This window comes from Lolium perenne, chromosome 6 (genome assembly GCF_019359855.2).
Source record: "Lolium perenne isolate Kyuss_39 chromosome 6, Kyuss_2.0, whole genome shotgun sequence".
NCBI classification, from domain to species: Eukaryota; Viridiplantae; Streptophyta; class Magnoliopsida; order Poales; family Poaceae; genus Lolium; species Lolium perenne.
Window position 1 is genome coordinate 32,006,697 of NC_067249.2, and position 14,136 is coordinate 32,020,832.

Sequence of the window (14,136 nt, forward strand, 5' to 3'; positions counted from 1 at the left end):
ATGATTCAAAGATTGGCTATGAACGTATCCTATAAACATAGCTCAATGCAACCATTAGTCTATAGATATTATCATCAATTAGCAAAACCACACGTGGATGCTCCATGCACTTTCAGGTTGATCTCATAGTTGCACTCTTGAGCATGGCCTTCAGCAAGTCCCGCAAACACCGGTGAGCGTTGCAACATGTTGATGTCATTATGAGATCCCATCATGCAAAAAAAAAAAACATTTCAAATCCACATGTCATATTTCTCCACATCTTCCAGTAGCACACTGCACTCTCCATGATACCCTTTGTACAATCATTTTCAAGCAAATGGACAATTCTTCCATGACTAATGCATGCAATGATGCTTCCAAGCATCTCAAGATATCTTGTTGTAGCATTCTGCGCCATGATCCGAGTTGTTTCTACTTCATTTCGTTCTGTCAAATAGTGTGGACCAAACACTCCCACCGCTGGCTTCAATGGTTGTTGACTCAGACATCCATTGGTAATTGTCAACTATGTGGGCAGGAGCTCCATATGCTAGCAGCGCATTTCTAAATTGACGAAAAAACAACCATTCCGGAGACATCTTTCTTCATAACGAGATTAAGAATAGACTGATCCAAGAGCTCCTTTGGGGACGAGTGTGAGGCTGATCTATGCAGTCAGCATGGCTGAAAGATCCAAACAAAATGGGCGACCTGGTGGTGGTGTGGCAAATATATTCGACAATATTTACACATGGCCATGGGGAGCAAGAAAACTTTGTGGAACGACCAGATCTGCTATAAGCCTACGACATTCTCCAGTTCCTTCTTATAAGATGTTTTGGCAGGTTATTTGGCTTGCCAAAACATCTTATAAAAGGAACCAGAGGAAGTATTTTTCCTTTTTGATGAAGTGGAACACATGATTCCATTACTTGGCTCTTATTTACCATAGTGACGAGAATTTAATCAGAAACATGATTGTACGGTTTGAGGAGCTGGCCACTGGCTCTTCAAATCTACAGTCTACACTAATTCGTTAACATTATTATATCGATTGTACAACATGACGTGCCATATGGCGTTCGGCGTGCACAGCTTATATGCAGGTTCATGACAATTGTTTGCAGTCAGGCACATGTTACGTGGACCGCCAGCGAATCTTCAGGTATCCAAATTTGCCAGCACCAGGAGATGAGCCCTCGAAAACAATCGGTAGGTAGCCGGTAGCTGCTTTGTATCTTTTCTGAATCTGAAAGGGTCCAACAAGTATGAGTTAGCAACTTAGTATTCTACAAGGGAAACGAAGGTAAACTGTAGTTCTCCTTCAGGAAAGATTCATCTATGTATAAGATGCTAGCTAGTATGGCTGTCCTTTGATCCACCTACAGTTTGGAGACGCGTGCTCACTAATACGAAAATAATAAATATATACTTACCTCGAAAATCTCTTCACTGCTTTTCAGGCAATTTTTACCAATCACACAAACCGAACCACCAGAACCTCCACCTGTGATCTTTGCACCAAACAGACTAGGACCTCCATTTTGCGAGCTTGTCTTCCTGTGCTGAATTTCTTGAACTAGATTCACTAGCCTGTCAGTCCCATCCGAACCAAGGCCACAAGCATTGTAGCTGTAATGGCACTGCAATCAAGCAGAAAACAAGATGGTCACTAGTGAGCTCCCTTAATAATACAGAAGCATGGAGATTGATATATAGCTGCCAAAGCTGATGAAAACTACCTGATACATAAGTTCTCCAAGGGCTGAAAGTTGCTCGTCTGTTTTGGCTGCTGTTAACAATGCTTTGAATGCCTACATAGGAGATAAGGTATTTTTTTATATGGAAACACCTCAAGATTCTTGCCCAAAGCATGTTATGCATAAGTTTTATCGAAGATACTTTTGATGTTATCTAACTGCAGATAAAATAAAAGGGCTTCTCTCCGTTTAGTATGTATCGGGAAACAAGCTTTTGAAGGTTTCTGAGATTTAACCTCTACAAAAGTACAAATTTAGTGAGCAATGGAAGAATAAGGCATATGGTTTAAGATATCAAACCTCAACACGGAAGTTCTCGTATATGGGATGTCTAGTAGGAGCCTTCACACTGTAAGATCTTTTTGGGTCAACAACTGTTACTGCATCGTTATGATCTCCATATTTCTCCAAAAACTCATCACCAGTAATGACCTCAGGAATATCTCTTGCATAGGCAGCTTCATATCTGTAGTAGAAGAATTAGCATGAGAATCTACATGACATGGAATATGACAATGCAGAACTATACAAGTCTTCATCAATTTTAGAAACATAAATCAGACCTATGAGGTGGTAGGTTGCACAAATACTGCAGCGAAGCTTCAGATTTCAGAAGCTCCGCACCATATTTCTCATATTCTTCAGAAGCGGCGCACGATTGCGTAGTAGTAGATGGAAAGGACTGAGAAAGTAGGTCAGATGCAGCACACTTAAGCATCTTGCGTCCCATATATGTGCCTACCCTCACAGATCCGTAATCAGTCCCACCAACACTAAAAAAGCAAAGGATAGTGCAATTAGCTTCGGTTCATTAGTGAAATTAGCTCAGGAGAACACAAAGTAGAATCAAGACAAGATCAAAATCTACCTATGCCGTATCCCAGAGTCAAGACCCCAAAATCGTATATGGGTTGGAATGCTAACCAATTCTTTCACTTCTGCAGGCTGCATGAAAGTTGACACAATAAATACAAAGATCACAGAGTTGGACTGGATGAATGATTGTATCAACCAGCTATCTGAGCATGACAACCCTCACTAACCTGGCAAACCATTGCAAGAAGTTTATTGGCTTCTCCGCAAGCAGATGTCATTTGGTCCATTACACCACAAGGAGCTCCAACAATGTGATTCTCAACCTACATAATTGTTCACCAATGGATGACTCACTTGAACATAAGATTAAATGATGATTGCAACACAGTTTGAGCCCATAAAGGGGTATCTTTTTATTTATAAATAGTGTACCTTTTGACAGAGTATAGCAAGATCCCTTGGAGCAATATTTAAACCTAAAGCAAAGAAAAGCACATGGTATAATGTCGTTTAGCATGTTCAATTAAATCAAATGTACACCAGCAAGCAGCAGCTGGAGAAGAACTTGGGAGTTCAACTAATATTAACTAAAATAGGAACCATTCTACAAGATTTTTCTACAAGCAACAAGTATTGATGTATACAACTAACCATAGACCGCAGCAATAGCAGACATGGTAGCAACCTCCACTGATGCAGAAGAAGAGACACCTTTTCCTTCAGGAACAGAAGAAGATACCTGAGGATACAAACAAAACTATCAAAAGGTGGGCATACAAGCAATCCATTTACAATTATGTATGACAGAAGAAAACTCGATCAATCGAGGTTCTGTCTGACAATAAAACATGAAACAAGATGCCTGAAGAATAATTAGAATTTAACACACATCATTTGTCATGAATTCTTGGGAAGAGATGAAGCTTTACATATTTTATTTAAAACTGTGATCGGAGTTGTATGAAAAATAGCAGAAAGGGTACCAAAATGCTCAAGCTGTCTGTGAACCGAACACCTAATTCAGTCATCAACACAAGAATTGTTCCAGCAACATAGGCAGCCCATCTGAGAAAAAACAGATTCGTCAAATAAGAACATACATGCAATGTTATCATTTATAGAGGAAAGCTAAGTATGTTTTTTCTTACTTTTGGGATGGGTCCTGGGAGAAATATTCTTTGGCCTTATCATAGGATATCGGTTTGTCGCCATCCATGAAATCAGATAGGTCCATATCGAAGGTTGGTGCACGATTGCTCAATTCAGACCCAAAAGACACCTGCAAAAACATTTTAGAGACACCCAGTTGTCCAAATGAGCATATTACTCACAAAACTAAACATGCCACATCTACTTTGGCCTCTGTTCAAAATATCAAAAGCAAAAAATGGAACTTAACTTGCTAAATTATTTTTAGGTATCCAATAAAAATGCAAGAAATGGAAGGTCAAAAAAACCTGCATGAACCATGACTATGTGCAATAGAAGGAGATAAAGAGGCTTGGATAGTTAATTATACGTACAATTTGCACCACTGGCACTGCTCCATTTGCTAGCTGTCTAGCTTGAGCATGCTTCCATAGCTTCTGCTTGATAGGATTGGTTCTCTGAATAGCAACATGACAGGCCTCTCTAATGGGCATCTGGTAGTTGGACAAACACAACGCCAATCAGACATGCCAACAAAATAGGACGCTTCCATTTTATTTCATAAATAGATTGAATGAATCAATTCCCTTGAAGTTTGTACTTATAAAGAAAAGTAGATGCTGATAAATATCAAATAAGATAACCAATCCCTGCTATAACCCATTCATGTAAGCACATCCTGAGAAACAAACTAAAAGCAAAATAAATATATAATGGAAGAATCCATAAATAGTGAAAAATTATTTTACTATTTTCATTGAATTGACATGCAAGAATAGAAAAGGGAATAAAAAATATTAGAATACCTGCAATACAAGACTTCCTGAATAATCTGCAATACCACCCATGACATCTAATCGCCCAGGTGCTCTTGCAACATATATTTCCTCCTGCAACAGAACAAATCACCACTAATTAACATTGTATTAGAATCTCATATGCCAATATACTTTCCTCTGAGATATGAAGGGTGTGTCACCAGACATGGTTGTAACTTTTGTGTTACCTCTAGCATAGTATAGATAAAAGAAGCAGAACATGAGACAGGTTACAGAATTAACTATTCAGACATTGGACAGAAAGAACTGCATACCTCCAAGTCAAAGAGTACAGAAGCAGCAGTCCTCTCTCGGGATTGCTTCTCAGGGCTCCTTGGATCATTTCCAACAAGTCCAGATAAACTCGTCAAGAAAGCCATAGTATCAGTTAATCCTTGCATGTCCCCATGGAGTATTTCAAAGTCCTCAAAAGATCTGACAAAAAGGTGAAGATATTTAGATGGAGAAACTTCAAATGATAATAAGGAGAAAGAAAGCAAGTGTGAAACTTACGATTCTGCATTTCCATTAATCCCGGGTGCTACTGCTGGGCGAACACCGATTTCTTTCTCAGAGAGAGAATACCATTCAGGAATTCCTACATCCCTCCCTGGAGCCCTCTGTAGTTGGTAGCCTAGCACTATGGCATCACGTAATCGTCTTGCCCCGCTCAACTAATATTGTGCAATAAAGCAGATTTATTAAATAAGTGGAAAATATGTGAAATTTGATTATAAGAGTTTAAAGGGTTTAATTAAACTTCCAAAGAAGCAAGCACATATTTCAACTAAGAAGTTATCAGGAACATGAACAGTCCTCCATTGCACATGCACACAATTTACCTTCAAACTTCTAGAGTGGAAATCCTTTAAACAATTATTAGGACAAGCAATGATATTTTGCTTTTGAATTATATATATTAATTATATTAAGTTTGAAAGCAAGAAAATTTTAGTATCACTACATACAGATAAATACTTAGCATGACACTATATGCAGATAAATAAAGCAAATCTGTAGCTTCATAGCAACACAAATATATATCAGAAAACTGAGTCAATGCAAGAATCAAGGTGCAACAGAAGTTAAAAGTAAGTCTATTGATCATAGTCGGCATTATTATATTGTACAGTAACTCACCTTCCCGGTAATATACTTCTTCCCAACAGCAGTATCCTGGAGGATATTTGCAGCCACCTGAATGAAATATTACAAAAGCTTAGAATATGTAAAATGACGTTTGCAACGCAGTCCAAATAGTTAGTGGACTGCATGAACTTTATATCTGTTTGTTTTAAGGAAAACAAGATATGGAATATTAAATTGCCGCTTCCTGACTTTTATGTAAGAACTGATTGTGCATGCTATTTAAATGCTTCCTCTATTAAACAAAACTGTCTCTTGTTGTTTTATTGAAGTAGGATCATCAACATACCTCACCACCATTTATTTGACCATCATAGCAGGGTTTAAGTGTTAAAGCTCGCAGCAGATAAGGTTTCCAATGACCGGTAAGTAAATCCCTCCGTATCATCTCAATGCCACATTGATAATGCTGTTTTTTAAGGAACAAAAGAGCAATAGATTGTCATGGTAGTTGAATGATGCACTCCGAGATACCATTTACATAAGGAGATGCTCAGAGATGTTTCAACCTCGAGCATGTTGCGCAAAAAAGGCTCCTCGTTGAAATAATCTCTACGAACAAATACAAATGGCAGCTTGTACGCCAAAGCCTCACTCACGGTACCATATCCAATTTTTCCTACATGAGAGAACCACCAGAACTGTTATGGGTGAGGCAAGAAGGAACAACAAAGAAATAACCCTTAACACCAATGGATATAAACATTTTATTTACCAAGCATGCAATCAGATGCTGCCATTAAATCAGGTGTGTAGGCATCCTTTGCAAGCTTGACGTAATTTGGAGGAAGCTCTTGAGTATCAGATGCACCGCATACCTGTCAGAAATAGCTTAGTCAGCAAGGTTGGCAAGGTATTGAAGGGAAATGAAATTAATTGATGTAAACCAAAACATACCAAACAAAGCCAACCATCAGGCAACCACTCTTTCTTCAGTTTCCATCCTGCCGGCTGGAGAAGATTGTAAAATCATCACACTGACAATAATATTAAACTAGTCTAACAAAATAGATCAATTTTGACAGATATGTGCAAAATTAGCTGCCATCAGTTAAAACTAAAAAAAGCTAAGTAAAGCACTACATATAAGGAAGCACAGTGTCCTGGCCCACCTGTCCTCCAAAGTTGAAAATGACCACCTTAACATCATCTGCTATTCCTAGTTCCTTTCTCACCTGGTATATGAAGAGTATAAAGTTAGTAACCAAAAATGTGGGCTATGCTTGTAGGGTAACACTTGCGAGCAGAATCATACAAACCTCAGATCTAGATTTGTGTAATCTTCTCACCACAAGAGGCACATCAATGACATCACGGAAAGCAGGCACTGCGGAAGAAAGAATCAGTCAGTCTTTATTCATCAGAAGTGCAAAACAAGATTTAAGATCTTTGGAAACATCATCACTCGGACGAGGAGGGGACATACTAGGGCAGTATCCAGGGAGCCGTAGTAAGAACTCACAATGTGAGTAGTCCTCTGCTATCTACAGTTTTTGTCAACATGTGTACATGGTTATTCAACAGTCATAATAAATGTGAGCTTGCATATGTGCACTGTGAATGGCACAATATTAAGGAGAAATATATATGCCGAGAACAAGAATCACATTTATCTAAATTTAAGAAATTTGTCTCTGGAAGGAGGATATTTTGATAGAACTTACTACTTAGCACCATCCAACTAATTCACAATGCATTCGATAAGGAACGGCCTATATCCAAGATTTACCATAAAGGGTAGAAAACATTAAAGTTGAAGTTTTAGCATGCCAAGCTGGCATGAGTAGGTGTTATAAACTTATAATGAGATGAGAAACCAAGTCTGTAACCAAAGGCACCTGCCACACAATTGAGCGATGGTGATGTCCAGCTGCTACCACGTACTCTGCATAAATGAAGTCCCAACTGCAAATAGGAGATGAGAAATAAAGAGCAGGACATATATGTTGGGAAACTCAGATAAGATAACGACCCTAAAGATAAGTAAAACGCATATTTATTTTTATGTATATCACTAGTCACTTGCAGGTAATTAAAGTTAATGAAATTATGAAGTATTGTAAGCTGCCGAGGAGCATGAAGAAGTTAGAGAATACATGAGAACATGTGTGCCATGTCATCTAAGATGTTAGCAGCAGAAAGCAGGGTTGTCTGTAGTAAGTAAGTAGACAGTGTTTCCTTGGTATTACAGCAGCCTATCGAATAAAATGATAAAAAGTTGGAAGTAACTAGAGAGTGATGCCACGCAAACAAACAAATGGACAGGTCACCTGAAGTTGGTGACGCAGACGGAGCGGATGCCAGCATCTGCAGCCGCCCTACAGGCCACCGGGACGACGTCGGAAACCTGGCCGAGATCAACACAGCACAGTTCGGTTCAGATGCAGAAAACAGGGATTAACGGAGACCCAGACATAATACAGTGTAAATCAACTGGCTAGTGTCCCCAGAAGAGAAAAATATATGGTAGTTACTTACCACTAGGTCGGCCTTGATTGAGGTGAGCCATTCCACTTCAGTCCTGAGTATGGCCTCGCGTGGCACCACGGCCGTCTGATGGTACTGCATTCCACCAGCGCAGGGTCAATGAGTTAAGTTAGCCACGCGCGAGGCGGGCCTCGCTGTGAAGGTTGGGATATTGTTTGGGCCGGAGGACTGACCTTCTCGAGCGACGCCAGTCTGTCGACGGTGAGCGCGTCGGCCTGCACAGCGCCGCAGTCGAGCAGGACCCGTCGGATGTGGAGACTCGGGGAGTCGATCTCGGTGGTGAAGACGAACTCCGGCGCCGCCGTGACCACGTGCACGTCGTGCCCCGCGCCGATCAGGTGCCGCACCACCTGCGAATCGAACGCAATTGATCAGAAACCAAGGACAGAGCAGGGCACGACCGAAACGAAACAGAGGAGGTGCCGGCGATAGAAACCTCGAGGGCGCGGGTGGCGTGGCCGAAGCCGTGGCCGGTGATGTAGTAGGCGAAGACGAGCCGCCGCGCCGGCGCGCCCGCCTCCTCGGGCCGATTCACCATCCTTCCGAGTTCCCCAATTCGGGGTGCTCCGATCAGTGGGAGCTCGCTGCTGCTGTCCGTTTCCCTTCCTGGTTCGTTCTGCTGGGAAGACTGGGTCGGCTGATGGGCTCGTCTTATAGCAGCAAGACGGGCTGGTCTACTCTATCCCGTGGGACGGGGAGAGTCCGGGGCGTGAACGTTTGGTTCTATCCGACGTGGAGTATTAAATTCCTGGTTTGTTGGGCCGCTACCTTATCCCGCTGCGGCTGGGTGACTCGTTCGTGCAAAACACCGTGGAGTCAATTCAAGACGACGGGATGGGAGGAGGGGATCGGGTTATCCGCGGCAGGAACGATTCCTGCATATCCCACCATATGCCCAACGGACACTTGCTTTTCGAAAAGAAACGATGAAACTTGCACTTAAATTCTTCTACTAGTACATGTACATTGCAAGGATATATTTTAATATATAATCACTGAATTTTTTGACAAATAATAATGGGCCGCTCGCGTTCAGGTCGTTCGATCGCCGCATCCATGAGCCGATCGCACCTCGCACACATGGGCCACACCCTCGCTCAGGGAAAACGACTACGATCTCAGGGAAACGACTACGATCCCTCTAGCAGTACCGACAACGCAGACTGCAGGTAGGCTCGGGGTGCAGCGCCGGAGTACAGAGGCCATGCGGATCAGCGACGCACCGGGCCGGAGCTAGCACACAAAAGGAAGGCCAGCACGAGATGGATCCAGAGGTTGCGGAAGCTTCCTTAGTGATGCACACACTGCACGAACCACGGCGACGGGTGCAGAACCGGCACGGGCGCCAACAACCTCGCCGTGCCCAAACTGGGCAGCTAGCGCACAACAAAAGCGAGCCGGTACGGTGGAGCATGCCGAGTAGGCGGAGGAGCTGGAGGCCAGAATCGTGGCTTCGTTTCTCGCCGGAGCTGGAGATCCTCTATAGGTTTCATGATTTCCTGATGCAATTCGTGTGATGACTGAAGAAGACAACCGGACAACGACAACGTGAACATAGCTGAGGAGATCAAGCAGGGTTCGTGTGGTGATTCATGCCAGGACCGTGGAGGTCGCAGGCTGAAGCAATATTATTTCCTCTGTTCTTTATGTTGGTTTGTTTTCAGATCTCATCATCAGCTATCTTAGTGCTAGCTTCAGTTCATGGAGATATCTCCTTTTCTGGTTCAGAGTGACAGATGAATGGATGCAGACCAAAGATGCATCGGTGCATACAAAATCATTTTGGTCCGATGTGTCCCAGCTCCAATTGTCTCGTGCATAGCCGATCAAAAAATTGTTTATGAATTGGGATTTCCCCTGTCTGTCTGGTTGCTAAATTTCCCTTTAATGGGTGCTCATTTCTTTTCTCATGTACCTGGCCAGATGTGCATGAAAATGTAGTGGTATGCCCCCTATATTATTGATGGGGATTTTGATATGGCAAATTTTGTGAAAGGGGGAGATTGTTTGTACAGAGTGGAGCACCAGGATGGCCAATACAAGCAGGTGGGAGGGAAAGAGATTACCTCGTTTTTTCTCCATCACACACATCCAACCCAACATTGATGGCGATTGAATTTGTCAACATGAAAATTTGTTCACCAATTCCTCAACGACACCATTATTGGAGCCAATAGCTTAATGGCGCCATGAATCCGCATACCGATTATTCTCAATGATTTATTCGTCTTCTTTTACTCCTGAACCCCAAATGAGAGGAATGCCTTAACGGAATGGGGTGAGCTGGAGAAGGTGACACATGTCATTTCTGCCAGCGGGCAGAGGGAAGGAGGCTAAGTGGCGGTGTGTGCCGTGAAGCTGGCTACTTCTCCCAACATGCCGCGGCCGTATCAACTAGAACTTACTATGTGTGACCCACGAAGTTTCTTACTTCCGTTGCAAGACAGGGTCACAATGTGTGCCGTGAAACTGACTAATTTCTACAACATGCCGCCACTGTACAAACTAGATCTTACTATGTGTGAACCATGAATATTTCTTACTACCATTGACCCATGAAACCATATGAAAAGAGACAATTTAACTTAATATGACACCGTAGCAACGCACGGGTTTTGTGCTAGTCACTGATATTTTAGGAACTACATTTTGACATTCTGAATATTTCGCCGTGCTTTCAACTAATTAGTACATATTGTTGACACATTCTTCATTGTGTATCAAGGTAATTTAATTACTCCGTCCATAGAAGGATGTCGAAGGTCTGTCCAAATTTGAATGTGTCTATACACTAAAAGATGTCTAGATCCATCCGAATTTAGATAAACTTTCGATATCCTTTTATGGGCAGAGGTAGTACTACTTTTTAAAGTGTGTGATGGATAGTTAAACTGATTTCGGTAGTGAATAACGGAGAAACATGGGGGTGGGGGATACGAGGGAGAGAAACATGAAATTTCAGCGGAAGAACTCCCTTTTCAATTCAAACATTTGAGACCAGTTTGGCTGCTCACATCCCATTGCGAATTGGTGCTCGGTGCGCTCGACCGGATGCATGCTCTTACCCAACTTCTGCATCCAGTTTGGTTACCTGGAAGTTCCTTTTGTACATGCTGGGAGAAATAGAACGGTGTTTTTGGTTAGATGTTTTAGACTTCACGGAAACTATACCTGTTGTTTAGTTTTCCGCAAAACGTGAGGTGTGATAATCTTCTCCCCTAGTGGTGAGGATACACTTATTGAATGGTACTATAATTAATCCCCCCCCCACACACACACTTATGGGTCATCAAGGTACTTTTATAGTGTCGTTGCCACGAAACGCAATGCTTTTGGTAAGCTAGTTTGGTAAGGTTACAAAAAAGTGGCCCTTATTTTTTTCAATTTTTCTTTATGTTGTTTTAGTTGCTATTGTTGCTTCTGAAGTCATTAACTCCCCCCCCCCCCATTCAAGGATCCTCAAAAACCTCCTGAGTTGAATTATGTGTTTGTTATTCCTGCTAATGGTGTGGAAGATATTATTGTTATCACCAGAATTTAACCAAGTCTGGAGATGGGCCGTAATTAAATGGGCTTAGAGGATATGCACGGAAAATATTCCCGAACCGGCCTTGTACAAGAAGTTTGGGCAAGATTGCCCGTGTATCTGTAAATTATAGTAGGATACGTGTCGGTTAGAATTAAGAGATAGAGTTTAGCTCGTACACGGTTGGGTTTATTCCCAAGTTTGAAAGTCTATGGACTATAAATATGTATCTAGGGTTATTGAGAAGGAGGACGAACACGTTCACAACAAATCAATCTAGGCGCATCGCCACCCCTTGTTTCGAGGGTTTCTCCCGGGTAAGCAACATGCTGCCTAGATCGCATCTTGCGATCTAGGCAGTATCAGTTTATTCGTTATTGGTGTTGCTCGTGCTGAAGCCTTTTTGATGGCGAGCAAAACCCTTATCTTAGGTGTTTTGGGGTTGATCACAATGCTTTCACGATGCACTTGTTTAGCTATGCTACCCCTCGATATCTAGCTGCCCTTACACCTATTTTAGGTGTAGGGGCAGCATCTTGCTTGTTCTTTATTTAGTAGATCTAATCCGTTATAGTTGCTCCTTGTTCTTCAAGGATTGGTTTGATATCTGTATGGTTAGGCCTTATAAACGGGTTGAACGATCCGGTAGTGCGTAAGGTGTGGTTTATTAAGCTCTAGTGAGATTGTTCCGGGGATCAACTTCACGTTGGTTTTTAGGCCTCTTTAGGGCTGGTTTTCCATTATCTTGCGTATCTGTTAGGCTCAACTACGCATAGGATGTTCCGATTATACGGTGAAAACCCTAGACTATCGTAGATTAGTTTAGCTTGATATTGATAAAGCATGATCCCCATGTCCTTATAAATCTAACATGAACCATGGGGCAATCGGCTCTTTGAGCCGATCCACAGAACAATTTAAGAGCCGATTGGGGCTCGTATTTAATGTTTACGTGTTTGCCATGCAGGAAACTAGTCGAAGCAATCCATCACCTTCCTGACCAGGTATAGGTCAGGTGGCACGCCCTCGTAAGCACCAGGACGCGTGTGCCAGAAGGCATTGCGGGCCATCGCCTGGGGGACCAGGGTCAGCCGCAATCCTGGGAGCCTCCCGGCTCTACTGTGTTGCCCGTCGCTGCTCGCCGGTGGGTTTCTGACAGCAACACATTCTGGCACGCCCGGTGGGACACTCTACAACAACCACTACGTCGACATCTATAGCAACCATGTCAAAAGCCGCGGATGAGGTGGTGGGCGAACCAGTCACGTACGCAGATCTGCCGGAAGAACACAAGAAGAAGTACGATGAGATGAAAGCCATCTTAGAAGCCGATCTCATCGGCTCTTTCATGAAGACCCGTTCACATGGCATCAGGTGGAAAGGGTTCTCCCCTGAAGGTGCCCTCGATGAAGTAGATCTCTCTACCTCTTCAGAGGAACGCACCAGAGCTCTACGCCAGGAGATTAATTACATGGTAGCTCATTCCCTACACCGACATTCTGAGAGCTTGGTGAACGCTTTTGAGCGCGTTGCGGTCCGAGTGGTGCAAGAGATCATGAAACATCAGTACTCTCCGTCAGGACCTACCCTGGGAACTCACTAGGGAGAGATACCACTCCAGATTAGACCGCCGCTGCCATTCGCGCTCACAGCACCAGAACCGCCGGGTTCACCGGCGTACGTTGTCTACAAGGTTGGAGGCGATCCTAGCGATTGTCAATTTCTATATGAGCCGCCCAAGGAGATCCCACATGGATACGTGTGCACATACGTGCCGGACTGCAATGCTTTGGCGCGCACAAGCCAGATCGCACCAACAGGGATCTCTGGCGTAGATGCTGATAAACAAGCATGGCTGGCTAAATATGCTACTGAAACGAGTCATGAAGGTTCGGTCCCTACAGCTAATACCATGGAGCAGATCAGCACTATATTGAGAGACCAGTTCGGCATCCTGCCGAAGAGGAAAGCAATCGGCTATTCCAAGCCGTACCCTGACGAGTATGATCTGATCCCGCTGCCACCCAAGTATCGGCTCCCTGAATTCTCAAAATTCAATGGAGCAGAAGGAGCTAGCTCAATAGAGCACGTAAGCCGATATTTGGCACAGCTGGGCTTGATTTCAGTATCAGACCCTTTACGTGTGAGGTTTTTCGCACAATCTCTTACGGGATCAGCCTTTGGATGGTACACCTCGTTGCCACCAAACTCAGTCCGCACATGGAAGCAGCTAGAAGAAGCGGTTTCACGTGCAATATCACTCGAAGCTACCGAGGCTGGCATTGCCGATCTAACACAAAGCGGCAGAAGCGGGGAGAAACAGTATCTGAATACATCCAACGTTTCAGGACTGTCAGGAACCGATGTTATTCGGTTCGTTTATCTGAGAAGGAAGCGATCGATCTGGCAGTACTGGGTCTCGCAACGCCGATCAAGGACCCGACTTCCCAAG

At 43.2% G+C, this 14,136-nt stretch overlaps 1 protein-coding gene across 1 annotated transcript; it reads right to left on the reverse strand.

Moving 5' to 3' along the window:
- Positions 1-902: 902 nt before the first annotated feature.
- LOC127308393 (L-arabinokinase) lies at positions 903-8,798 on the reverse strand. The gene is made up of 28 exons (XM_051339200.2): positions 8,595-8,798; positions 8,332-8,508; positions 8,150-8,233; positions 7,942-8,018; positions 7,510-7,576; positions 7,098-7,155; positions 6,931-6,998; positions 6,784-6,846; positions 6,569-6,622; positions 6,387-6,489; positions 6,181-6,290; positions 5,961-6,080; positions 5,666-5,722; positions 5,039-5,199; positions 4,801-4,960; positions 4,514-4,597; positions 4,082-4,201; positions 3,707-3,837; positions 3,542-3,623; positions 3,210-3,297; positions 2,991-3,034; positions 2,786-2,881; positions 2,611-2,687; positions 2,306-2,515; positions 2,043-2,208; positions 1,725-1,796; positions 1,419-1,625; positions 903-1,231 (listed from the first exon to the last, which is right to left on the reverse strand). The coding sequence occupies exons 1-28, from the start codon at positions 8,694-8,696 to the stop codon at positions 1,121-1,123; spliced, it is 2,949 nt and encodes a 982-aa protein (XP_051195160.1). The 5' UTR covers positions 8,697-8,798; the 3' UTR covers positions 903-1,120.
- Positions 8,799-14,136: the final 5,338 nt, after the last annotated feature.

What these genes read in the sequence shown, in the direction of transcription:
- LOC127308393 (XM_051339200.2), bottom strand. Translation starts at nt 8,696, where the DNA reads ATGGTGAATCGGCCCGAGGAGGCGGGCGCGCCGGCGCGGCGGCTCGTC. An exon ending in ACGCCACCCGCGCCCTCGAG is followed by an intron (nt 8,509 to 8,594) that starts GTTTCTATCGCC and finishes TTCGATTCGCAG; the next exon opens with GTGGTGCGGCACCTGATCGG. An exon ending in TTCTTGCAATGGTTTGCCAG is followed by an intron (nt 2,688 to 2,785) that starts GTTAGTGAGGGT and finishes ACTTTCATGCAG; the next exon opens with CCTGCAGAAGTGAAAGAATT.